At 41.9% G+C, this 25,795-nt stretch overlaps 1 protein-coding gene across 5 annotated transcripts in view; it reads left to right on the forward strand.

Annotated features, from left to right (window-relative positions):
* LOC127485365 (zinc finger protein 568-like) overlaps positions 1-25,529 on the forward strand; it is a 53,185-nt gene extending 27,656 nt beyond the window's left edge. For 2 of the 5 annotated variants that reach the window (XM_070054839.1, XM_070054838.1), the window contains exons 3-6: positions 4,115-4,315; positions 16,375-16,501; positions 16,746-16,838; positions 20,269-25,529. In XM_070054839.1, coding sequence (XP_069910940.1) covers positions 16,378-16,501; positions 16,746-16,838; positions 20,269-22,277 — 2,226 coding nt within the window. In that variant the 5' untranslated portion in view covers positions 4,115-4,315; positions 16,375-16,377 and the 3' untranslated portion in view covers positions 22,278-25,529. Of the gene's footprint in view, positions 1-4,114; positions 4,316-9,774; positions 9,841-16,374; positions 16,502-16,745; positions 16,839-20,268 lie in introns of those variants that run through there. The other 3 variants (XM_070054837.1, XM_070054840.1, XM_051828238.2) reach the window with 2 other exon arrangements.
* Positions 25,530-25,795: the final 266 nt, after the last annotated feature.

The following is a 25,795-nucleotide window of genomic DNA, read 5'->3' on the forward strand; positions in this document are numbered from 1 at the left end:
ACTAAGCCACAGTGCCTGTCCCAAAACAATTTTTGGTTTCTGTATGATAGCCATACTAACTGGGGTGAGGAGAAATCTCACTGTGGTTTCTATTAGCATTTCCCTGATGGCTAGTGATCCTGAACATTTTTCATGTGTCTGTTGGCCATTTGAATTTCTTCCTTGGAAAAATGCTTGTTAAAACTGCCTGTTAATATAACAGGAAAAGTGCCTGTTGCTCATTTCTTGAATTGGATTCTTTGTTTTGTTGTTGAGCTCATAGAGATTTTGGAGATTTTTACTAATAGTTTGTGAAGATTTTCTTGCATTCTGTCAGTTGCTTCCTTAGTTGCAGTTCAGAAGCTTCTTAGCTTGATATAATCTCCTTTGGCTATTTTTCCTTTTATTGTCTGTGCTTCATGGGGCCTTTTTCCAAAAGTCTTTGATTATGACAATGTCTTGCAGAGTTTCCCTGATATTTTCCCCTAGATTTAGATGATTGATCCAATTACAGTTAATTTTTGTACAAGTTGCAATGTGGGGATCTTGTTTCCTACTACAGTGTGAAGAACAAATTTTCCCAGCACTATTTTTGAAGATCGTCCTTTCTCCAGAGATTGCTTTAAATTTGTTTGTCACAAACTAACTGGTTTTAGATGTGCAGATTAATTTTCAGAGGTTCTATTCTGTTTCATAGGTCTACATGTCTTTTGGCATGCCAATAACAAGCTATTTTTATTATAACTGCCCTGTAGTAGATCTTGAATTCTGGAAGTGTGATGCCTCCCTCTTTGCTTTTATTAAGATTGCCTTGGTATTTCATCCCAATTTTAACATCATTTTTTTCCTAACTCTGAGAAGAATGTTGTTGATATTTTGATTGAGATCACATTGAATCTGTAAATTGCTTTTGGGGGACTGGCACTGTGGAATAGTAAGTTGAGCCTCTGTGGCATTGGCATCTCATGGATGCCAGTTTGGGTCCCAGCTGCTCCTCTGATCCAGCTCTCTGCTCAAGGCAGAGGAAGATGGCCCAAGTGCTTGGGCTCCTGTATCCACATAGAAGATGAGGAGGAAGCTTCTAGCTCCTGGGTTCAGATCAGCCCAGCACCAGCCATTACAGCCATTACAGCCATTTGGAGAATTAACCAGCAGTTAGAAGACATCGCTTTCTGTCTCTCCCTCTCTTTGTCTATAACTGCCACTCAAATAAATAAATGATTGTAAAAATAAAATTAAAAACAATTTATTTTGGTAGTATGGGAATTTTGATATTAGTTCTTCCAATTTATGAACATGTATTTCTTTAACGTTTTGTGATTTTTCTTGTAAAGATCTTTCACACCCTTGACTAAATTTATTACAAGGTAATAAAAAATGTTTATGGTTATTGTGAATGGCACTGATCTGATAAGTTATTTTTCAGCAATGGCATATTTGTGTATGTAATGGTTATTGATTTTTGTGTGTTGATTTTATATCTTACAACTTTACCAAACTCTCTTATGAATTTCAATAATCACTTGGTGGAGTCTTTTGGTTTCCCAATATATAGGATCATGTCATCTGCAAACAGATTACTGGACTTTCTCCTTTCTAATTTTTTTTTTAATTTCTTTTACTTGAATTATTGCCATGACTAAAACTGTTAGTAGTGATGGAGAGCAACTGTGGTTTCAGATCTTAATGGAAATGCTTCCAAGATTTCCCATTCAATATGATGTTGTTGAAGATTTGTCATATATTGCCTTGAATGTGTTAAGGAATGTTCCTTCTATACCCAACTTGCTTAAGGTTTTTATAGTGAAAGCTTGTTTTTTACTAATACTTTCTCTTCATCTATTGAGATCATCATGTGGTTTTTATTCTTTAGTTTTCTAGTGTCACATATCACATTTATTGATTTGCATATGTTGAATGATCCCTGCATACCAGGGGTACATTCCACTTGGTCCAGGTAAATTATCTTTATGATCTGTTGTTGGATTTTTATTAGCTAGTATTTTGTTAAGAATTTTTTGCATCTGTGCTTCAGAGATATTGTTCTTTAATTCTCTTTCTCTATTGTATCATTTTCTGGTTTAGAAAATAAGGTGACACTGGCCAAATAGAAGGAGTTTGGGAATACTCTTCTCTTTCAATTGTTTTGAATAGCTTAAGAAGAATTGGAATTGGTTCTGTTTTGAAAGGCTGGTAGAATTTAGCACTGAAGCTATCTGGTCTTGGGCTTTTCTTTGGAGAGTTTTTGTTACTGATTCAGTATCTGTCTTGGTTTTTGTTTGTTTAGGTTTTCCAGATGTCTTCACGACTCAATTTTGTTATGTAGCATGTGTTTTGATTTCTTCTAGGTTTTCTAATTTGTTGCCCATTGCATGTGATGCCCACATTCTATATTGCAGTGCTAATCTAAGTTTTCAGTGTTCCACTTCCAAACCAGTTTCCTGCTTAATATCTCTGGGAATCATGGGGTAGTGGTTCAAATTCTTCAGTTCCTTTCACCTAAGTGCAAGATCTACTACTTATTAGGGGACTTGAGAGCCTGGTTCAGCCACAGCTTTTGCAGACATTTAGAAAGTGAACTAACATATGGAAGACCTCTCTGCCTCTCTCTCCTCAACCACTTTGTGTGTGTTTCTCTGTCTTTTTTAAAATAATTTTAAGTTATTTAATTCTTTATTTGAAAGTCACACAGAGAGAGAGAGAGAGAGAGAGAGAGAGAGAGAGACATAGAGAGATCTTCCATCATCTTGTTCACTCCCCTGGTGGCTCCAATGGCCAGTGTTAGGCCTTGTTGAAACCAGGAGCTTCTTCTGAGTCACCCATGGGGGTGGCAGGAGCCCAAGTGCTTGGGCCATCTTCCACTCTTTATCAGACCATTAGCATGAAGCTAAATCAGAAGTGGAACAAGTGGGACTTGAACTGGTGACTATATGGGATGCCAGTATAACAGATGGCAGCTTGGCATACTGCAGCACAACACCAGCCCCCTCTCTACCTTTCAAATAAACAGATCTTTAAAAAATAAATGAAAATGTTCTTAAGGAGGCAAAAGTCATCATGATTGAGCACTGAGGAATCTATTGAAATGATTACATTTTAAAAGATTTATTTATATATTTGAAAGGCAGTGTTAGAGTGAGAAAGGGAGAGACTGATCTTCCTTCTGGTTTGTTCTTCTCCAAAATGGCTGCAATGACTGGGGCTAGACCAGGCTGATCTCGTAAGATAGGAGCTTCTTCCAGATATCACATGGGTTCAGGGGCCCAAGCATTTGGGCAAGCCTTTGCTGCTTTCCCAGACACATTAGCAGGGAGCTGGATAAGTTTGGAGCATCAATATCTGTGACATCCTCCTTGCAGTACAAGGATATAGAGCCCATCTGGTGTCGCTCCCCGTCTTCGTGGAGGAACGACACAGGACCCTGCGCTGTTCTTTTGTCTGCTCGGCCCTCCCTGGGTTTGCTGCTGGTTCTTCCCGGGTTGGCTACCGTCCCTTCCACCTCCGTGGAAGGGCGGTTCCCCCTGCCACATTCCCCACTTCTGCGGGGGAGCGGCACACCGCCGGCCGGCTCTCTCGGGGGCTGCACAGGTGTTCCTTCAGATAGATGTTCCTCTTAGATGTTCCTGGTGCATGCCGTCTCTCTCCTCCTTTATAGTCCTCTTCCGCCAATCCCAACTCTGCTACCCACACGCCGAGTACGCTGCTCTCCTCCAATCAGGAGCAGGTCCTGCTGCTTATTGGTTGAACTGGAGGCAGCTGTGTAGAAGCTGCTTCTCCCTTCTCAGCGTCATATTGTGGGAGAGCAGATGCATAGAATAAGTCTTAATTCCAGTAACTCAGTCCAGTCCGGGTTGCTCCCCACAATCTGGGACAATTAACGTCCTATTTATGGGTGGGCCAAGTATAACAGCTTCCAACTCTCAAGGTTTGGACTAGATGGGTTCTGAGGAATTGTGATATAATGGATACTAATTCTTCACTCTTGGTTTAAGCTTTTGTTCGCAGATAATGGCTGTGACTACTTTGGGTCTCTGGATTGTCATCAGTGAAGGCATCCGGATTAACAGTAATGAGATCAACAGTCAGCAAAATGGTGTCCAGCTGAACTTAAATGGTTTTTCTTTTTTATCATTAGAATAGTGACCTCCTGCTGTACCCTGGCATCTGGACATAGACAGCAGACATTGGAAGCCATCCCCTTTGCCAAATGGAGTATGCCAAGTTTGGGTCCATCATCTATTAAGGAGGTCTTAGTAGCCATTCTCATGTTTTACTGTTCTATATCCATGGCCAAAGTCCTACTAGATAACAAGGTTTGGAGAATCACAGGCTCAAGGTATGTAGGTGACTATTTTTCCAATATAGCACAATTAATAGAAATCTAATTTAATTTTACTGGCACATAGCAAGGTTCCAAGAGAGGTTATTCCTTGCATCACAGCCCTTGAGAAGTAATGGATATCACAAATGATCCAGAGAATTTAGAAGGCATATGAGCTCCACAAGTGAAGAAGTCACTGAGAGCACTAAGGATAGTGCCTACAGAATTCAATTTGACTTTTCATTGGAAGGGGGGGGCCATATAAGCTGGGCTGATTTGTAGCATCCATGACAATTAATTTTTTAAATGAGGCATGCATTGCACCAAAACCCAGGAAGGACTAAAAGGTATTAGCATTGTATGTTCTTCACAAGTGTGTCAAATAGTCTCATAAAGGGAAGAAGTCATCAATGTGATATATTCTTGTGCTCCTGATAAAAGCTGGGTACAGTTAAATTCTTTGCAAAAATTATGTTTGATGGCCAAGTCAATGAATGCTCATGTATATCCTAGAAAAAGAGTCTTTTCAAAGTGAAGGCAAACTAGACTGAGGAGCTGTTGGAAAAGCTTTCAGCAAAAACACATTTGCCACTTTTTTTTTTTTTTTGGACAGGCAGAGTGGAGAGTGAGAGAGACAGAGAGAGAGGTCTTTCTTTTGCTGTTGGTTCACCCCCCAATGGCCGCTGCGGGCAGTGCATCGCACTGATCTGAAGCCAGGAGCCAGGTGCTTCTCCTGGTTTCCCATGTGGGTGCAGGGCCCAAGGACCTGGGCCATCCTCCACTGCACTCCCGGGCCACAGCAGGGAGCTGGCCTGGAAAAGGAGCAACTGGGACACCAGCACCCTGACTGGGACTAGAACCCAGGGTGCTGGTGCCGCAGGTGGGGGATTAGCTCTGTGAGCCATGGTGCCAGCCAACTTATAGTATGTTTCTTTCAAATGTATTTGCCAAGCCAGGAATTAATGAGGAATTGGAATATTATGTGAGCACTTCATGTGGTTAGACAAGTTTTATGTATCCTCGCTGTATCCTAAGAGGTTGATTTTCCAGCAAATTTCTTCCTAACGGAGGTGTGCACTGTTTTACAGGGAAAGTAGCTTCATCAGCCCGTGATGTCAACAGGGAAAGATCATGGAAAGTCTCCTTTGTTTTCCTTCTCAGCATATGCCATTGCGACCACTCCCACCATCTTTAGAGAATTTCTGGTCCTGAAGCTGTCCTCATATTGCTCAAGGACTGTGTGATTGGTTTCTATGTCTGTGAATGTTAGTGTGGGGGTAAAAGGAACTTTGGAGAGCAGGGCAGGTTCCTGTCTCTTGATGGCATAGGTGCAGTTGTAGATTGGAGGCATTATAATCTCTTTTAGGTACACCCTATAGACCTTGGCTGGTTCAGGAAGGGATACCAGTGGTAGATCCTTAGTTCCAAAGCCATGGAAGGAATAAATAATGTTGGATTTTCAAGGATTTTTTTTTTTTTGGTCAGAAGATGAGGGGCTAGCGCTGTGGCTCAGTGGGTTAGCGCCCTGGGCTGAAGTGTCAGCATCCCATATGGGTGCTGGTTCTAATCCCGGCTGCTCCTCTTCTGATCCAGCTCTCTGCTGTGGCCTGGGAAAGCAGTAGAAGATAGCCCAAGTCCTTGGACCCCTGCACCCATGTGGGAGACCCAGAAAAAGCTCCTGGCTCCTGGCTCCTGGCTTCAGATTGACACAGCTCAGTTGTGGCCATCTGGGGAGTGAACCAGCATATGGAAGACCTCTCTCTCTGTCTCTACCCCTTTCTGTAACTCTGCCTGTCAAATAAATAAAAATAAATCTTTTTTTTTTTTTTAAAAGAAGATGATGTGTCTGACAGAAGACCAGTGGGTCTCCAGCAATACAGAAAGGGGTTCTAAAATTTCTGTAGACAACTAGTCTCATACAAGATGGCCATGGGATGGAGATGGGTATTCAGACCACTGGAGCCGAATTGTATATGAGCTGAATGTAGGTTGCACCTCTGTCACTGTTTACTCATCTTTAAGATGAGTATAGCAACAATACTAGTGAAATGTCTTTACTGTGAGATGTGTGCATGCTGACTTACACTGTGTTGCAATTGCATTTATGGGATTTCTGGTGTATCTTCTTTAAATGAAGTTTCTCAATTCCTGCACTGTATAGCCTGCCCAGTGCTACTCATTCAAGGTTACAGAACTTATAGAATACATAGTTTCTGGGAACATGGAAGTTTGGGTACTGGGGGACAGTCCCATATCCTTTGGAAGTGAGAAGTTTTTATGGCATTTGAAGAAGGGAGCTCAATAAATAGGAATCTTTTCTAACAGAATACAACTTAATGCTCTCTGAGATAACACCTTCAGGCTCAGAGCAGAGACAAGAGTCATTAAAAAGTAAAGAACCTAGTTGCATGGTCCAAGCAGTTATGGATCATACTGACCAGAGTGAACAAGATATACTTGATATTACCTTACCTCATCCATTAGTTTTCAAAACTTGGTGGTAACAGAAGTTCTGGACCAGCATTCAAAAGAGAGTTGTGAGTGGATTAGAAAGACAGTGGTCTTAAGGGTGCAGCCTGGGGTGGAGGGATGACCTCTCCAATCTGAGAGTCACTATTTGCATTGCTTCCTACCACATGCCCATTACATCATTCCACTATCAGCATCTCTAGAAATGGAGGTCTGTAAAATCTAGTCTGTTATATACTTGGTACCTGGGCTATGCTTCTGCCCCCTGTATTCTTTTTCTCTTTAACTTTTATTTAATAAATATAAATTTCCAAAGTACAGCTTCTGGATTACAATGGCTTTTTCCCTCCCACCTGCAACCCTCCCACCTCCGGCTCCCTCTCCCATTCCATTCACATCAAGATTCATTTTCAATTCTCTTTATATACAGAAGATCAGTTTAGCATATATTAAGTAAAGATTTAAACAGTTTGCACCCACACAGAAACACAAAGTGTAAAGTACTGTTTGAGTACTAGTTATAGCATTAATTCACATTGAACAACATATTAAGTACAGAAATCCTACATGGGGAGTAAGTGCACAGTGACTCCTGTTGTTGATTTAACTATTGACAGTCTTGTTTATGGTGTCAGAAATCACCCTAGGCTCTTGTCATGTGTTGCCAAGGCTGTGGAAGCCTTTTGAGTTCACTGACTCTGATCTTATTTAGACAAGGTCATAGTCAAAGTAGAAGTTCTCTCCTGCCTTCAGAGAAAGGTAGCTCCTTCTTTGAAGGCCTGTTCTATCCATTGAGATATCACTCGCAGGGACCTTTCATTTAGGTTTTTATTTTTTTAATTTTTTTATTTTTTTATCCAGTGTGTCTTAGCTTTCCATGCCTAAAATACTCTCATGGATTCTTCAGCCAGATCCAAATGCCTTAAGGGCTGATTATGAGGCCAGAGTGCTGTTTAGGGCATCTGCCATTCTATGAGTCTGCTGTGTATCCGGCTTCCCATGTTGGATCATTCTCTCCTTTTTAATTCTATCAGTTAATGTTAGCAGATACTAGTCTTGCTTATGTGATCCCTTTGACTCTTAATCCTATCACTATGATCAATTCTGAACTGAAGCTGATTAGTTTGACTAGTGAGATGGCATTGGTACATGCCACCTTGATGGGATTGAATTGGAATCCCCTGGCACATTTCTAACTCTACCATTTGGGGCAAGTCAGCTTGAGCATGTCCCAAATTATACATCTCTTCCCTCTCTTATCCCTGCTCATATTTAACAAGGACCACTTTTCAGTTAAAGTTCAACACTTAAGAATAACTGTGTGTTAATTACAGAATTCAACCAAAGTATTAAGTAGAACAACCAAAAAAAAAAAAAAAAAACTAAAAGGGATAAAGTACTAAGTTGTACATCAATAGTCAGGAAAAGGGGTGATCAAGTCACTGTTTCTCAAAGTGTCCATTTCACTTCAACAGACTTCCTTTTAGGTGCTTGGTTAGTTGTCACCGATCAGGGAGAACCTATGGTATTTGTCCCTTTGGGACTGGCTTATTTCACTCAGCATGATGTGTTTCAGATTCCTCCATTTTGTTGCAAATGACCAGATTTCATTGGTATTGACTGCTGTATAGTATTCTATAGAGTACATGTCCCATAATTTCTTTATCCAGTCTACTGTTGATGGGCATTTGTGTTGGTTCCAGGTCTTAGCTATTGTGAATTGAGCTGCAATAAACATTATGGTGTGGACATCTTTATTATTTGCCAATTTAATTTCCTTTGGGTAAATTCCAAGGAGTGGGATGGCTGGGTTGTATGGTAGGGTTATATTCAGGTTTCTGAGGAATCTCCAGACTGACTTCCATAGTGGCTTTACCCATTTGCATTCCCACCAACAGTGGGTTAGTGTCCCTTTTTCCCCACATCCTGTCCAGCATCTGTTGTTGGTAGATTTCTGAATGTGAGCCATTCTAACCAAGGTGAGGTGAAACCTCATTGTGGTTTTGATGTGCATTTCCCTGATTGCTAGTGATCTTGAACATTTTTTCATGTGCCTGTTGGCCATTTGGATTTCCTCTTTTGAAAAATGTCTATTAGGCCGGCGCCGTGGCTCAATAGGCTAATCCTCCACCTTGCGGCGCCGGCACACCGGGTTCTAGTCCCGGTCAGGGCGCCGGATTCTGTCCCGGTTGCCCCTCTTCCAGGCCAGCTCTCTGCTATGGCCAGGGAGTGCAGTGGAGGATGGCCCAGGTGCTTGGGCTCTGCACCCCATGGGAGACCAGGAAAAGCACCTGGATCCTGGCTCCTGCCATCGGATCAGCGCGGTGCGCCGGCTGCAGCGGCGGCCATTGGAGGGTGAACCAACGGCAAAAGGAAGACCTTTCTCTCTGTGTCTCTCTCTCTCACTGTCCACTCTGCCTGTCAAAAATAAAAAAAAAAAAAAAAGAAAAATGTCTATTGAGGTCCTTGGCCCATCTCTTAAGTGGATATTTGTTTTGTTGTTGTGGAGTTTCTTGATTTCTTTGTAGATTCTGGTTATTAACCCATTATCTGTTGCATAGTTTGCAAATATTTTTTCCCATTCTGTCGGTTGCCTCTTCACTTTCCTGACTGTTTCTTTTGCAGTACAGAAACTTCTTAATTTGATGCAATCCCCATTGTTAATTTTTTTTTTTTATTAAGAAGGGAAGTAATTCCACACGGTTGAGTGGAATTGAAGGCAGTCAATGTCTGAGCTCTGGCCCCTGTGGGTATAATATTCATCTGCTCTGTCCCAAGGACCACACAAAGGATCTGTTCAGTCCTCAGTGTAAGCTCAGATTCCCCTGCAGTCTTCCCCCGGGTTGCCAAGGTTACCAAGTTTTCGGCGTCTCCCAAGAGTACTCACATCTCAGAAACTCCATGAGTTCTCTCACACACCCTCAGTTTTTTTTTTTTTCACAGTCACAGTTCATAAGCACCCACACATTCACTAGGTCCTAACCTCCTTTTATTTCTCCCCACCAGAGTCAGCACAGCTTTTACGTATGTCCAAAATGGTGCCTGCTCTTTGTCTTGCTCACCTTTGTAAGGTGAGTGGAGACAGAGAATCATGTCCATACTGGTCCCTTTTATTTTATTCTATTTTATTTTATTTATTTTATTTCTCTCTTTTAGTTAGCCTGGTAGACTTTCCCCCACAGGGTTTCAAGCCTCATTCCCTCTAGGCTCTTCCTGTGACTTCCCTGCAAATGTCTTGGGCTACTGAGGTTTTGCCTCACCTCCCTTTCCAGTGCTGGTGTGTAGACTTGGCAGCTGGGGTCCCGAGCCATGGGCACCCATGCCCTCCACGTAGGTCCACCATGTCCCACTAGTTCTGGAAGAGTTTCTTCTGCAGTTTTTTCCCCTAACTTCCCTGAAACTATAGTATCTCCACTTTTATTAAACTATTTTTTCCTGGACTATCAGTGTCCCTATTCCACCATCTTGGAGGACTCCTGCCCCCTGTATTCTAATAGTCCTTCCTGGTAGCTCAAGGAAGTTTTGCCAGGATCTCTGTAAAAAAGATGAAACAAATTGTATTTCAGGAGAAAAGTGCTTTGTGTAGTTTCACATGATTTGTAAATACCCAGCACCTTAACTTCTGTCTAATGTTCTCTATCTTGCCACACTTAATTAAAAAACATTTATTTTTCAGATCCATTTCAGAAATTGTCACCAGTTCAAATAGTACTGCTTTAGAAAACTTTCATGAGCATGTCTTCCCTTTTGCTACTAATGCTATGTTTTGAGTGTATGACTTCAAAAAACATATCATGAGGCTGGTGCTGTGGCACAGTGGGTTAATGCCCTGGCCTGAAGTGCCCACATCTGATATTGGCATGGGTTCAAGACTCAGCTGCTCCACTTCTGATCCAGCTCTCTGCTATGGCCTGGGAAAGCAGTAGAAGATGGCTCAAGTCCTTGGGTCCCTGCACCCCTGTGGGAGATCTGGAAGAAGCTCCTGGGTCCTGGCTTTGGTTGGTGCTGCTCCGGCCATTGCAGCCATTTGCAGAGTGAGCCATCAGATGGAAGATATCTCTCTCTCTCTCTCTCTCTCTCTCTCTCTCTCTCTCTCTGCATAAATTTCACTTTCACATAAATAAATACATCTTTAAAAAAAACAAAAAGCATATCATAAAAATTTTCCCATTTCAGTAATTTCTTCTTGAACAATATGCAATATACATGCAGCTACAGAAAATTACTGTGAACCTTTATCCTGCCTTCTAAGATAGTAAAATTATATTAAATTAGATTTCATATGATAATAAGCTTCTTAAAATATAAACCAAAAGAACACAATGAGCATATATAAGCCGAAATGTGAAGAACAACCTTATGGTCTCCAGATAATTTATTTTTATGAATCCCAGGACTCTTTTAGTATCAGCAGCTTTTCTAAGGTCTAATTGATAGGCAAAGACTTTGTTTATAGGAGCTTTTTTCTAAGTTTTTTAAAAAAATTATTTGAAAATATTGTATATAGAGGAGAGACCCAGAGAGATCTTCCTTCTGCTTGTTCACATCACAGATGGCTGCCTTGAGCAGGGCCAGGAAAGAATGAGGCCAGGAACCAAGATCTTCATCTGGGTCTCCCACATTGGTAGCATTTGCCCAAGTATTTGGATCATCTTCCATTGCTTTTCTCAGGCCATCAGCAGGAAGCTGGGTCAAAAGCAGAACAGCCAGAACATGAACCAGTGCTCATATGGGATGCTTGTATTGCAGACGGCAGGTTTACTTGTTTACAATGCTGGCCCTGCTTTATAGGAACTGCTAAATGAAATTTTGAAGTTGTATGCATTGTAGTTTGCATGTAATTCAACTTTCTTCCATACTTACTGATATATATCAGCATTTGATGTAGGACAAATCAGAAAACACAATGGCTTAACAAATAGCCATTTGATTTGCAGTTCTGACTCTGTGTTATGGGCTGTAGTCAGCTGGGCAGTTCCTATGATCAGTCCAGGAGCAGAAATGAGAGTTTAGCCATTTGGGGAACTGATTGAGGCTTCACTTAAGTGTCTGGGGTTTGTGGTGAATCTTGGCTACATATTATCTCTTTTTTTCTTTTTTTGACAGGCAGAGTTAGTGAGAGAGAGAGACAGAGACAAATGTTTTCCTTCCATTGGTTCACCCCCCAAATGGCCACTATGGCCAGCATGTTGTGCTGATCCAAAGCTAGGAGACAGGCACTTCCTCCTGATCTCCCATGTGGGTGCAGGGCCCCAGAACTTGGGCAATCCTCCACTGCCTTCCCAGGCCACAGCCGAGAGATAGACTGGAATAGGAGCAACTGGGTCAGAACCGGCACCCAAACTGGGACTAGCACCTGGAGTACCAGTGCCGTGGGCAGAGGATTAGCCTAGTGAGCCACAGCGCCAGCCTACATACTATCTCTTCAACAGGCAGGCCCCAGGGTTTTTCAGAAGATAACTGTCAGAAAAAGAAATCTGAGATGGGAAATACTTTACAAATTGTCTATTTCTGGGGCTGGTTCTGTGACACCACCTGTTGTGCCAGCATCCCATATGGGTGTCAGTTTGTGACTCGGCTGCTCCACTTCTGATCCAGCTCTTTGCTACAGCCTGGGAAAACAGTAGAAGATGTCCCAAGTCCTTTGGCCCCTGCTCCCTTGTGGGAGACCTGAAAGAAGCTCCTGGTTCATATCTTTGGATCTACACAGCTCCAGCCATTGCAGCCATCTGGAGAGTGAACCTGCAGTTCAAAGACCTCTCTTTCTCCTCCTTCTCTCCCTTCCTCCCTCCCTCCCTCCCTCCCTCCCTCCCTCTCTCCATCCCCCTCTCTCTCTTCTCTGCCTCTCCTTCTCTATGTAACTCTTTCATACAAATAAATATTTTAACAAATTGTCTCTTTCTATCACATTTACTGGTATCTCATTGGGTAAATCAAGTGAAATGGTGAAATTCAGGGTCTTTTTTTTTAAAAGATTTATTTATTTATTTGAAAGAGTTACACACACAGAGAGAGGGAGAGGCAGAGAGAGAGAGAGAGCTCTTCCATCTGCTGGTTCACTCCCCAGTTGGCTGCAATGGCCAGAGCTGTGCCAATCCAAAGCCAGGATCCAGGAGCTTCTTCTGGGTTTCCCACATGGGTACAGGGGCCCGAGGACTTAGGCCATCTTCTACTGCTTTCCCAGGCCATAGCAGACAGTTGGATCAGAGTGGAGCAGCTGGGAATCAAACCAGTGCCTATATGGGATGCCAGTCTGCAGGTGGCAGTTTTACCCGCTAGGCCACAGTGCCAGCCCCAATCCAGGGTTTTGTGAAGGGATGAATACAGGGAAAGGTGCTACTTGGAATCATTACTGGTAAAGTGCACTGCATTAAATATACATTATGTGCATTTGTTAACTTTCTTTAGTATAAACTTTAATAACAACATAATGTTTACCTCTGATAGCATCATTCATTTGAACACTCAACATTTCTTTTTACTTTTACATTATTATTTTACAAAATTTGTAGATAATGCTTTCGTTAAACCAATGATAACTTCTGTTTAATCTCTGCCACTTAATATAGGTGGGTGCATTTTCCTATGTATTTCTATTTTTACAGGTTTATTCCTCCACAGTGAAGCTGATATTTTCTTGGTTAATGTATTTATTATTCTTTATTCATTCTATTGTATCCTTTTTCTCGCACTGTTCAGTGCAGAAGGAAACCAGAGGGTGTTTTTTTTTTTTTTTTTAAGATTTCATTTATTTATTGAAAGAGTTGCAGAGAGAGAAAGTCTTCTATCTGCTGGCTCACCCTCCAAATTATTGCAAAGGCTGGAGCTGAGCCGATCCAAAGCCAAGACCCAAGAGCTTCAGGGTCTCCCATGCAGGTGCAGTGGCCCAAGGACTTGGACCATGTTTCACTGCTTTCTCAGGACATAGCAGAAAGCTAGATTGTAAGTTGAGCAGGCAGGACTCGAACCAGAACCCATATGGAATGTTGGCACTGCAGGCAGCAGCTTTACCCATTATGCCACAGCGTTGGCCTCCAGAGTTTTCTTTGAACTCCTGCCATTCACCTTCTCTCCCAGGTATGATTCTGGGTCCTCCACATGTTTCTAAGAGGAAAGAAAATTAATATATCATCTGTAAGTGTTTTTTTTTTTTTTTTTAATTATTCCCCAGCTTGTCAGTACTCATTTTAGGTGTTTAATGCTAGTTTATTTATTTATTTTTTTAGATTTTTTTTATTTATTTGAAAGAGTTTCAGAGAGGCAGAGGGAGAGAGAGAGTCTTCCATCTGCTGGTTCACTCCCCAGTTGGCCACAATGGCCGGAGTTACACTAATCCAAAGCTAGAAGTGAAGAGCTTCTTCTGGGTCTCCCACATGGGTTCAGGGGCCCAAGGACTTAGGCCATCTTCTACTGAATTCCCAGGCCATAGCAGAGAGCTGGATTGGAAGTGAAGCCACTGGGACTTGAACTGGCACCAATATGGCATGCCAGCACTGAAGGCAGTGGCTTTACCTGCTATGCCACAGTGCCAGTCCCAGTATACTAGTTAATTAAAATGGAAAATATGGGGTCAGCTCTGTGGCTCAGTGGGTTAATGCCCTGGTCTAAAGCATTGACATTCCATATGGGCACCAGTTTGAGACCCAGCTGCTCCACTTCTGCTCCAGCTCTCTACTATGGCCTGGGAAAGCAGTGGAAGATGGCCCAGGTCCTTGGGCCCCTGAACCCATGTGGGAGACCCAGAAGAAGCTCCTGGTTCCTGGCTTCAGATTGGTGCAGTTCCAGCCATTGCAGCCAATTGGGGACTGAACCAGCAGATGGAAGACCTCTCTCTCTCTGCCTCTCCTCTCTCTGTGTAACTCTGACTTTCAAATAAATAAATAAATCTTTATTTATTTGAAAGGTGGACTTGCAGAGATTGGGAGAGACAGGGAGACAAAAGGAGATATCTTCTATCTACTGTTTCATTCCCCAAATGCCCACAATGGCTGGGTCTGGGCCAGGCCAAAGCCAGGAGCCTGGGACTCCATGGGTCTCCCACACTGGTGGAAGGATCCAAATACTCAAGCCATTTTCACTGCTCTTTCAATCAGATTAGCAGGGAACTAGATTGGAAGTGGAGCAGCAAGGACTCAAGTCCTCTGTTTACATGGGATGCCAGCATTGATGGTGGAGGCTTAGCCTGCTGGATCACAATTCTGGTGACTATTGCAGGTTCTGAAATAAATCTCTAAGCATTTTTCTCAGTGAGTCACAAATGCAGATTGTACTACAGACATTCCCAGGTTCTCTTTTTGGGCAAATAATTCTATTGCTTTCACTTTAATTATGTATAATGTTATTTCAAATGTTTATCATTTGAATATTTTGGACAAGTATTTCCATTGCTTTCACTTTAATTAGATATAATGTTCTTTCTTTCTTTCTTTCTTTCTTTCTTTCTTTCTTTCTTTCTTTCTTTCTTTCTTTTTTTTTACAGGCAGAGTGGACAGTGAGAGAGACAGAGAGAAAGGTTTTCCTTTTTTTTTTTTTTCTTGCCATTGGTTCACCCTCCAATGGCCGCCATGGCTGGCGCGCTGCGACTGGTGCACCGTGCTGATCTGAAGCCAGGAGCCAGGTGCTTCTCTTGGTCTCCCAGGGGGTGCAGGGCCCAAGCACTTGGGCCATCCTCCACTGCACTCCCGGGCCATAGCAGAGAGCTGGACTGGAAGAGGGGCAACCAGGACAGAATCTGGTGCCCCAACCAGGACTAGAACCCGGTGTGCCGCACCACTAGGTGGAGGGTTAGCCTATTGAGCTGTGGCGCCGGCCGGTATAATGTTATTTCAATTGTTTATCAGTAGAATAATCATAGACAAGGGCAAAAGCTAATTTGTATTCTTTGTCTTACCTGTATTTTCTTAAAATTATTTATTAGCTTGATAGAGAAAAAAGTTGATGGACTGAGAGAGAGCTTTGACACATTAATTCACTTCCTAGATAACCATACCAAATAGGTGGGGTAGGACTGAAGCTAGGATTGAGGAATGGAATCTAGGCCTCCTTCATTGGTGGCATCACCATTGCTTCCCCAGGTTTGCATTATCTGGGAGCTAGAAACTAGAGCTGGCATTGGAAATCATAGACACTCTGAGGTGGCATCATAAACAACACTAAGCTAAATGTCTGCCCTGTCTTTTAATATATTTTTTCTCTGACATATTGGAAATGATATGCATGGTGTTTTCCTGGAAATTGTTTTCTGTTCATTCCCATCGTAATTTCACTGATGGTTTCTTGCCTTTTTTTCTCGATGCTTCTACATACTTCTCCTTAACATTGCCCATTCAAGAGTCAGTATTGCCCCTCTTCTAGCCTGCTGTGCAATTCCCCTTGACAGATGTGGCCTTTGTGATTTGAACCTCCTGTTTCCCTCTAGCTTGGGCATTTCTCACAGCCAGTAGATAATGGGTTTGACTCTGTTGAATGCTCTGTGTGGCTTTCTAAACACTCAATAAGTCTAATGTGACACCATATCCTTCCTTTTTTCCTTCATAACCATACACAACTGTCAGTGTTTATTTTGTGATGGAGTTAATATGTTGACTGGAAGTGTAATATTATAGGTGATGACAGCATTTGAAGACCTGGCTGTGTACTTTACGTGGGAGGAATGGCAGAAAATGAACAATGCTCAGAAAATTCTGTACAGAGATGTGATGCTGGAGACCTACAGCAGCCTGTTCTCCTTGGGTGAGTGACACCCTTCACATGCCCAGTGATAACATTTTCTTGCTATTTGATAAATAAGGGAACAGTTTATAATGTTTAATATTGGGCAGGATTAGAATTTGAGTCCATGAATAATCTGAACATCTACCATCTAACAAAAGATTCAAATTGGAACATTTGTTGCATAGCTCCTGAACCAAACTGTAGTCCTTTAAATAACCCAAGATAGTGATTTCACAAAGTCTTACTTTGTTTCCATTAATAGGGCACTGCATTACCAAACCTGACTTAATCTTCAAGTTGGAGCAAGGAGCAGAGCCATGGATGGTGGACGAATGCTTGAATGAGAGCCTTCCAGGTCAGTCTGCACATAAGATACAGGGAGGCCAAGGCAGAAAGTGTGCAGGTGTTGACTGGTGTTCTTTCCATGAATTTTTCTCAAGCCTTACTCCTGATGACAGCTGGTTTTGTGCATCAGACACAGGCATTTAGAGATACCAATATCTTTCTAACTTTTGTTCTTAGTGAAGATGTTCTTTGATTAAAAAAAAAAATCCAGTCATTTTCTGATGTTACTAAGGCTTTTATTTAGGTTTGATACATTCCCCAAATTCTACCTTGTCCTTCTCTATACTTTCATACCTTTTCCTTCATGCACTTATTAGTTCCTTCTATGCTTGTTAATTAGGCAACATAAAGAAACTTATTTTTTTAAGAGTAATTTTTCTGGTTTTTTTTTTTTTTTTTTGACAGGCAGAGTGGACAGTGAGAGAGAGAGACAGAGAGAAAGGTCTTCCTTTTGCCATTGGTTCACCCTCCAATGGCCACCAGGGCCAGTGTGCTGTGGCTGGCACACCGCGCTGATCCAAAGCCAGGAGCCAGGTGCTTCTCCTGGTCTACCATGCAGGTGCAGGGCCCAAGGACCTGAGCCATCCTCCACTGCACTCCCTGGCCACAGCAGAGAGCTGGCCTGGAAGAGGGGCAACCTGGACAAAATCCGGCACCACGACCAGGACTAGAACCTGGTGTGCTGGTGCCACAGACAGAGGATTAGCCTATTGAGCTGCCACGCTGGCCTGTTTCTGTTTTTTTTTGTTTTTTTTTTTTTTAAGATTTATTTATTTGAAAGTCAGAGCACGAGAAGGAGGAGAGGCAGAGAGAGAAAGAGAGAGAGGTCTTCCCATCTTCCATCCACTGGTTCACTTCCCAATTGGCTGCCATGGCTGGAGCTGTACTGATCTGAAGCTAGGAGCCAGGAGCTTCTTCCAGGTCTCCCACATGGATACAGGGGTCCAAGGACTTGGGCCATCTTCTACTGCTTTCTCAGGCCATAGCAGAGTGCTGGATCAGAAGTGGAGCAGCTAGGACTTAAACTGGTGCCCATAAGTGGTGTTGGCACTGCAGGTGGTGGCTTTACCTGCTATACCACAATGCCAGCCCCTGGAAACTTATTTCTAATTCATTGCTCAGATTGAGTTCCCACTCATGATTTTGCCCAGGCATAGAACTTGCTCAGGACTGCATCAATAAATGTGAGCTCTCTCTTAGTCTTTTTCTTTTTTTTCCTCTGTGCCTCTGAAATAAATAAGAAAATTATAGTCTGTTGGAAACATTTGAGAAGTGAGCCTACAGTTGGCAAACCTCTGTTTCAGTCTGTCTTTATCTCTCATTCTGTCTCTCTGACTCTCAAGTAAGTAAATAAGTAAATGCTAAAAGATGATCATGTTTCTGGTGCTGTGGCATAGTGAATTAACACCCTAGCCTGAAGCACCAGCATCCCATATGGGCACCAGTTGTTCCACTTCTGATCCAGCTCTCAGCTATGGCCTGGGAAAGCAGTAGAAGATGTTCCAAGTCCTTGGACCCCTGCACCCGAGGGAGACCCAGAAGAAGTTCTTGGCTCCTGGCTTCAGATCAGCACAGTTCTGGCTGTTGTGGCCAATTGGGGAGTGAACCATTGGATCAAGACCTTACTCTCTCTTTGCCTCTCCTCTCTGTGTAACTCTGAATTTCAAATAAATCTTTAAAAATAAAAGATGGTCATGAGTAAGCCTCTGTGCTGTGACATCAGAAATTATGAAGCTAGGAATGATACTATGATGCAGTGTGTTAAAGCTCCAGCCTGCAACACTAGCATTGCATATGGGTGCCAGTTCAAGTCCCAGCTAGTCCTCTTCTAATCCAGCTCTCTGCTAATGCACCTGAGAAAAGAGCAGAGGTTGGCCCAAGTCTTTGGCCCCCTGTACCCATGTGGGAGACAAGAAAGACACTCCTGGCTCCTAACTTCATCTTGGCCCAGCACTGGTTGTGCCCATATGGGGAGTGAACCAGCAGATGGAAGACTTCTCTCTGTTTCTATCTCTCTATATAATTTTAGCTTTCAAATAAATAAAATAATTCTTTGAAAAAAAGAAATCCTAAACTAAGCATGAACTTATAAAAAACATGAAAAGAAGTGATCCTAGACTCACCAAGAAAGTAATGAGATTTTGAGACCCAAGGTCAAGTAGCCTTGTGGGTTTATGTTGGGTGGCTCAGATTTCTTTAAGGGTGGAGTTTGAAGTATGATTTCTCTCTTATTTTTCAGTATCATTGAAAAATAAGCAAATAAAAAGATAAGAAAAGCATAGGAAATGGAGCTTTCAGTGAAAATAGGAGGCAACTGATCAAAAGCCTCCAGAAATTCAAATTATCACACAGGAATGCTTCTAGAAAGAATTGAGAGGAGGTAACCAGCACTGATGATTTCAGAATGAGCTAGAAAACACTTTTCAAAGAAGATGAGCACATCCCAGTTTGCAGAAACAAATTCTTCAAACTGATTGGGAGTGTTTAGCTAAAGTGGTATATTGGGAATTTTCTGTACCTGTTGTACTTCTGAGAAGCTGAAGGTGTTGGGTGTCCTTAGGAATTTAGGGAAGCTGTCATAGAGTAGAGACAAAGTAGTTTTTCATTTGAAAAATCCCACAAATGATGTTTACCTAGGAAGACTGAGCATGAGACACTCATAGATTCAAATCCTACTCCTTAAATGTTGTCCTGCTTAAAGTACAGGCACATTTCACTCTTCTCCACCTGCAAGTAAATGATCAGTAAAACTTTTTCATGTTTATGGTGGAGATATCAGAGAAGCAAAAAGCACACAATTTTTATAAAAATAAACTGGAGAAAAAGGACAGGGAAAAAAATGGTTGCTAGGCAGTGGGTGAATATTTTTATTAAATACTTTTCCATTCTTTAAAATATTTTATAGATATTTCATCTTTGTGAAAGGCAGAGTGATAGTGAGAGAAGAGAGAGAAAGAGGTCCTCTATTAGCTCACTTCCCAGATGCCTGCAACACTTAGGTCTAACAAGTCTGAAGCCAAAACTCTAGAATCCCTCTAGTCTTCCCTGGTTTCTCACAGGTTCCCAGGCACATGAACCATTATCTGCTTCCTTCCAGTTTACATAGGCAGAGAGCTGTACTGAAAGCAGAGTAGCCAGGGCTCAAACTGACACTGTTTTGAGATGCAGGCATCCCACACATCATAGCACAAATGTCATTCTACCATCCTTGACAAATTCCCATAGTAAAAAGGATCATGTTTGAACATTGGGAAACCTCATGGTATATTAATGTATTAAGGAGAAACACCATATAATGGTCACAGATAAGTACTTCATACTGATTTTGTGAAAATCTTATGCCACTTGGATAACAAGTAACTTCATTGCCTTTACATGAGTATGCCAGGAGAAACAGTTACATGTGATTCAGTGACATGATTGCTTTTTTCTCATTTCAGTGGGCATGAAAAGGGATGACCTGATTAGGATCAACCAGGAAAGTCAGGACAACAATCTGAATCAGGATTTTATGAAAAATAAGAAGACATCAGCTCTCAAGAGAGTTGAATTAAGAAAAACACTTAGTTTAAATTCAAGCCATATTCCAACACTGATTATTCAAAAGGGAAGCTATTCAGGATTGAAGCCTGAGGAATGCAATAAATGTCACACTGTGTATCCCCCCAGTGGGCCTGATCAACTACAGGCTGGAGAGAAATTTGATAACACTAAGATACCTGGAAAACCTCTCCAGTTCTGTGAGCCTCTTGGTCAGCATGACAAGATTCACATCATGAAGCAGCCATTTGGACCCACTGGACAAGCAAAAGTCTTCACAAGAAAGATGTTCTGTAAATCTGAGAGGGTTCATATGGCAGAAAACTGTAATAAATCAACTGTCACTTTTGGAAAAGCAACTCAAATAGAAAAGGCTATCTATGGAAATTCTAGCCTCAATATGCATCAACAAACTCACACAAGAAAGAAATTTTATAAGTACATCATGTATGTTGAACCTGTCATTCACCAGTCACATCTTACAATAAACCAGAGACTAAATACAAGGGAAAAACTTTACACATGTAAACCTTGTGGAAAATCACTCAGTTTTAATTCACCTTCTGAATGTAATGACTGTGAAAAAGCCTTTGGACAAAAGTCAGTCCTCAGGAAACGCCAACAAATTCACACAGGGGAGAAACCTCATGAATGTAGTGATTGTGGAAAAGCCTTTGGACGAAAGTCAAGCCTCATAAACCATCAGCGAATTCACACAGGAGAGAAACTTTATAAATGCCTTCATTGTGGAAAAGGCTTTCTATGGAAGTCAGACCTCATCAAACACCAGAGAATGCACACAGGGGAGAAACCTCATGAATGTAATGACTGTGGAAAAGCCTTTGGACGAAAGTCACACCTCATTGTGCACCAACAGATTCACACAGGGGAGAAACCTCATAAATGTAATGACTGTGGAAAAGCCTTTGGGCGAAAGTCATGCCTCAAAATACACCAGCGAATTCACACAGGGGAGAAACCTCATGAATGTAATGACTGTGGAAAAGCCTTTGGACGAAAGGCAGACCTCATCATACACCAGCGAATTCACACAGGGGAGAAACCTTATAAATGTAATGACTGTGGAAAAGCCTTTGGACAAAAGTCAGTCCTCATCCTACACCAGCGAATTCACACAGGGGAGAAACCTTATAAATGTAATGACTGTGGAAAAGCCTTTGGACAAAAGTCAGACCTCATCGTGCACCAGCAAAATCACACAGGGGAGAAACCTCATAAATGTAATGACTGTGGAAAAGCCTTTGGACGAAAGTTATGCCTCAAAATACACCAGCGAATTCACACAGGGCAGAAACCTCATGAATGTAATGACTGTGGAAAAGCCTTTGGACAAAAGTCACACCTCATTGTGCACCAACGGATTCACACAGGGGAGAAACCTCATAAATGTAATGACTGTGGAAAAGCCTTTGGACAAAAGTCAGAGCTCAAAATACACCAGCGAATTCACACAGGGGAGAAACCTCATGAATGTAATGACTGTGGAAAAGCCTTTGGACAAAAGTCAAGCCTCATAGTGCACCAGAGAATTCACACAGGGGAGAAACCTCATAAATGTAATGACTGTGGAAAAGCCTTTGGACGAAAGTCAGACCTCAGGAAACATCAGCAAATTCACACAGGGCAGAAACCTCATAAATGTAATGACTGTGGAAAAGCCTTTGGACGAAAGTCAGACCTCAGGAAACATCAGCAAATTCACACAGGGCAGAAACCTCATAAATGTAATGACTGTGGAAAAGCCTTTGGACGAAAGTCAAACCTCATCGTACACCAGCGAATTCACACAGGGGAGAAACCTCATGAATGTAATAACTGGAAAAGCCTTTGGACGAAAGTCACAGCTCATCGTACACCAGAGAATTCACACAGGGGAGAAACCTCATAAATGTAATGATTGTGGAAAAGCCTTTGGCCATAAGGTAGGCCTCATGATACATCAGCGAAATCACATAGGGCAGAAACCTCATGAATGTAATGACTGCGGAAAAGCCTTTGTATGGAAATCACACCTCATATCACACTGGAGAATTCACACAGGGGAGAAACCCCATGAATGTAATGACCAAGGGAAAGCCTCTGGATAAAAGTCAATCCTTTGGAAACATCAGAGAATTCCCACAGGGAAGAAGCCTCATGAATGCAATGATTTTGGAAAAGCCTTTGGACAAAAGACAAACCTCATATCACAGCAGAGAATTCACACAGGGTAGAAAACTCATGATCGTAATAACTGTGAAAAGCATTTAGCCATAAGTCAACCTTCATCATGCATCAGAGAATTCACACAGGGCAGAAACCTTATGAATGTAATGACTGGAAAAGCCTTTGGACAAAAGTCAAACCTCATAATGCACCAGAGAATACACACAGTGTTGAAACTTCATGAGTGTAATGACTGCGGAAAAACTTGATTTTAAGTTCCAACTCCAAATGCATCAGAGGATTCACACAGGGAAATAACCTTATAAATGTAATGACTGTGGAAAAGCCTTTTTCTATAAGTTATACCTCATATCAAAACAATTCACATAGGGCAGAAACCTTATGAATCTAATGAGTGTGGAAAAGCCTTTATAAATCATATGTTATATGGGAATCATATGTTATACAGGAAAGTATACAGTCAAACCAAACACAAGACCAGGAGATTAGAAATCTAAAAAAGACTGTTGGGAATCTACAGGATACTATAAAAAAAAAAAAATAAGACCAACATTCTGGTTCTAGGAGTTCCTGCAGGCATGGTGAGAGAGAAAGGATTAGAAGGCATTTTTAGTGAAATACTAGCAGAAAACTTCCTGGGTTTGGAAAAAGAAAGAGACATCCAAGTACAGGAAGCACACAGAACTTTGAATAGACATGGTCAGAAAACATCCTTGCCATGACACATTGTAATCAAACTGCCACAGTGAAACAAAAAGACAAGATTCTAAAACGCGTAAGAGAGAAACATCAGATTACTCTCAGAGGATCTCCAATTAGACTCACAGCAGACTTCTCATCAGAAACCCTGCAGACTAAGAGAAAATGGCAAAATCTAGTCCAAGTCTGAAGAGAATAAAGCTGTCATCCCAGATTATTATACGCTGCAAAGCTCTCATTTGTGAATGAAGGTGAAATAAAGACCTTTCATAACAAACAGAAATTGAAAGAATTTGCCACCACTTGTCCAGACCAGCAAGATTTCTTCTTTTTTATTTTTTTTCCACTGTGGCAGATTTTATCTTTGTACTATGACTGTAGATAAGTGGACTTTCTGCTTTCTCTGAATCTCTGGAGGCTAGTAGTGGATGTGGCCAGAGAGCTCTGTTCAGTCTCCAGGGTTAAGGGTGTGCCTCAGGTGACACACCCAATTTTGGCATGTCTTATTTCTCTTTTTTTTTGATCAGAAGGGAAGCATCTTCTGCTCAGTTGGGCTCTTCTCCTCAATGGAGACCAGTGCCTGAGTACTAGCCCCAGTGGGTATAATATTTGTCTGCTCTGTCCAAAGAACCACACAAAGGATCTGTGTAGTCCTCAGTATAAGTTCAGATTCTCCAGAAATGTCTCTCATCCCCTTGGGCTAGATGGTGAAAGTGACATCTTAAGTTTTAACATATATATATATATATATGATTAAGGTTAAAAGTGACTGTATTTGATTGCATTAAGTTTTAAGTTGGTCATATAGAAGGCACCAATTGTTAAAGTGATCATATCGATAGAATTAACAGAATTAAAGAGAAGTAAATGCTTCAACATGGGAAGCAGTCCATACAGCAGACTCATAGAATGGCAATTGCTCTAAGTAACACTCAATGACCTCAGAGTCCTCCCTAAAGGCATTCTGGTCTGGCTAAAAACCCACAAGAGCATTTCAGGCATGGAAAGTTAGGACACTTATGCAAAAAGGTGTGCCTACATGGAGAGTCTCCCTGGGTGAGAGTCCTGTGGAAAGAAGTGGTCATCAAAGAAGGATGTACTCTCTTCAAAGGGAGAACTTTCACTTTGCTTACAGCCTTCTCTAAATATTGATGGAGCTTGTGGATTCAGAAGGCTTCCATAGCCTAGACAGCTCATGTCAAGAGCCTTGGGTGATCACTGATAGCACACAAAAAAGTGTGAATTCTTAAATTAACCATCAGAGTTACTTTGCACTAACTTCCCATGCAGGACCTTAAGACTATGCTTAAAAAGCAGAGGGGAGAGTACGGTACCCCCACTATGAATAGTGTATTAACTTTGCTCCTTTCACTGTAAAATTCTTACAGGTCTCACCCCATGGAGAGCCACCAGCAGTGAGACACTGGAGGCCTCTCACAGGTGCAACCCAATTGCCTCTGGTTTGACGGAGGGACCCAACCACCCAACAATGGAAGGGGTCTGATCCCCTCATAATGATGGGCAAAGGTTTTTCTTGTGTTTTCCAGGCAGTTAGACAGTGAGAGAGACAGAAAGGACTTCCTTCCATTGGTTCATCCCCCAAATGACCATTACAGCCAGTGCACTGCTCCGATCCAAAGCAAGGAGCCAGGTGCTTCCTCCTGGTCTCCCATGCGGGTGCAGGGCCCAAGAACTTGGGCCATCCTCCACTGCCTTCCCAGGCCACAGCAGAGAGCTGGACTGGAAGAGGAGCAACCGGGACAGAACTGGCACCCCAACTGGGACTAGAACCCAGTGTGCTGGTGCCACAGGCAGAGGATCAGCCCAGTGAGCCATGGCGCCAGCTTGAGTAGTAGTTTTACCATTAATTCACATAGTACAACACATTGAGGACAGAGATCCTACATGGAAAGCAGGTGCACAGTGATTCCCATTGTTGATTTAACAATTGACAGTCTTATTTATGATGTCAGTAATCACCCAAGGCTCTTATCTCAAGCTGCCGAGGCTATGGAAGCCTCTTGAGTTCACAAATTCCAACTTTATTTGGATAAGGCCATAATCAAAGTGGAAGTTCTCTCCTCCCTTCAGAGAAAGGTATCTCCTTTGACGGCCCGTTCTTTCCGCTTGGATCTCACTCACAGAGATCTTTCATTTAGCAACCTGGTTAATTTTAAAGTAACAAGCTGATATAAGTGCATATGAAAATGCAAAGAATCTAGGATAGCCAAAATAACTCTGAAAAAATAATAAAAATCAAAGGGATGATTTTTAAGTGTTATAAATTTATACTAATCTAAAGTGTGCTGTTGTCACACAGAAAGCCAGACAGATGAATGGAACACAAAAGAGGTTCCATAGAAGATCCAAACACAAACGGTGAGCAGGTTTTCTACAGAGGCACTATCGCAGTGCAGGGGAGAAAGTGTAGCCTTTTCAACACATGGTATTAGCACAATGAGATACTAATTTCCAATAAAATAGCTTCTATTTACAAAATTGAAAAGAAAATATGCCACAGATCTAACTGTAGTACTGAAA

This window comes from Oryctolagus cuniculus, chromosome 12 (assembly GCF_964237555.1).
Source record: "Oryctolagus cuniculus chromosome 12, mOryCun1.1, whole genome shotgun sequence".
NCBI lineage: Eukaryota > Metazoa > Chordata > Mammalia > Lagomorpha > Leporidae > Oryctolagus > Oryctolagus cuniculus.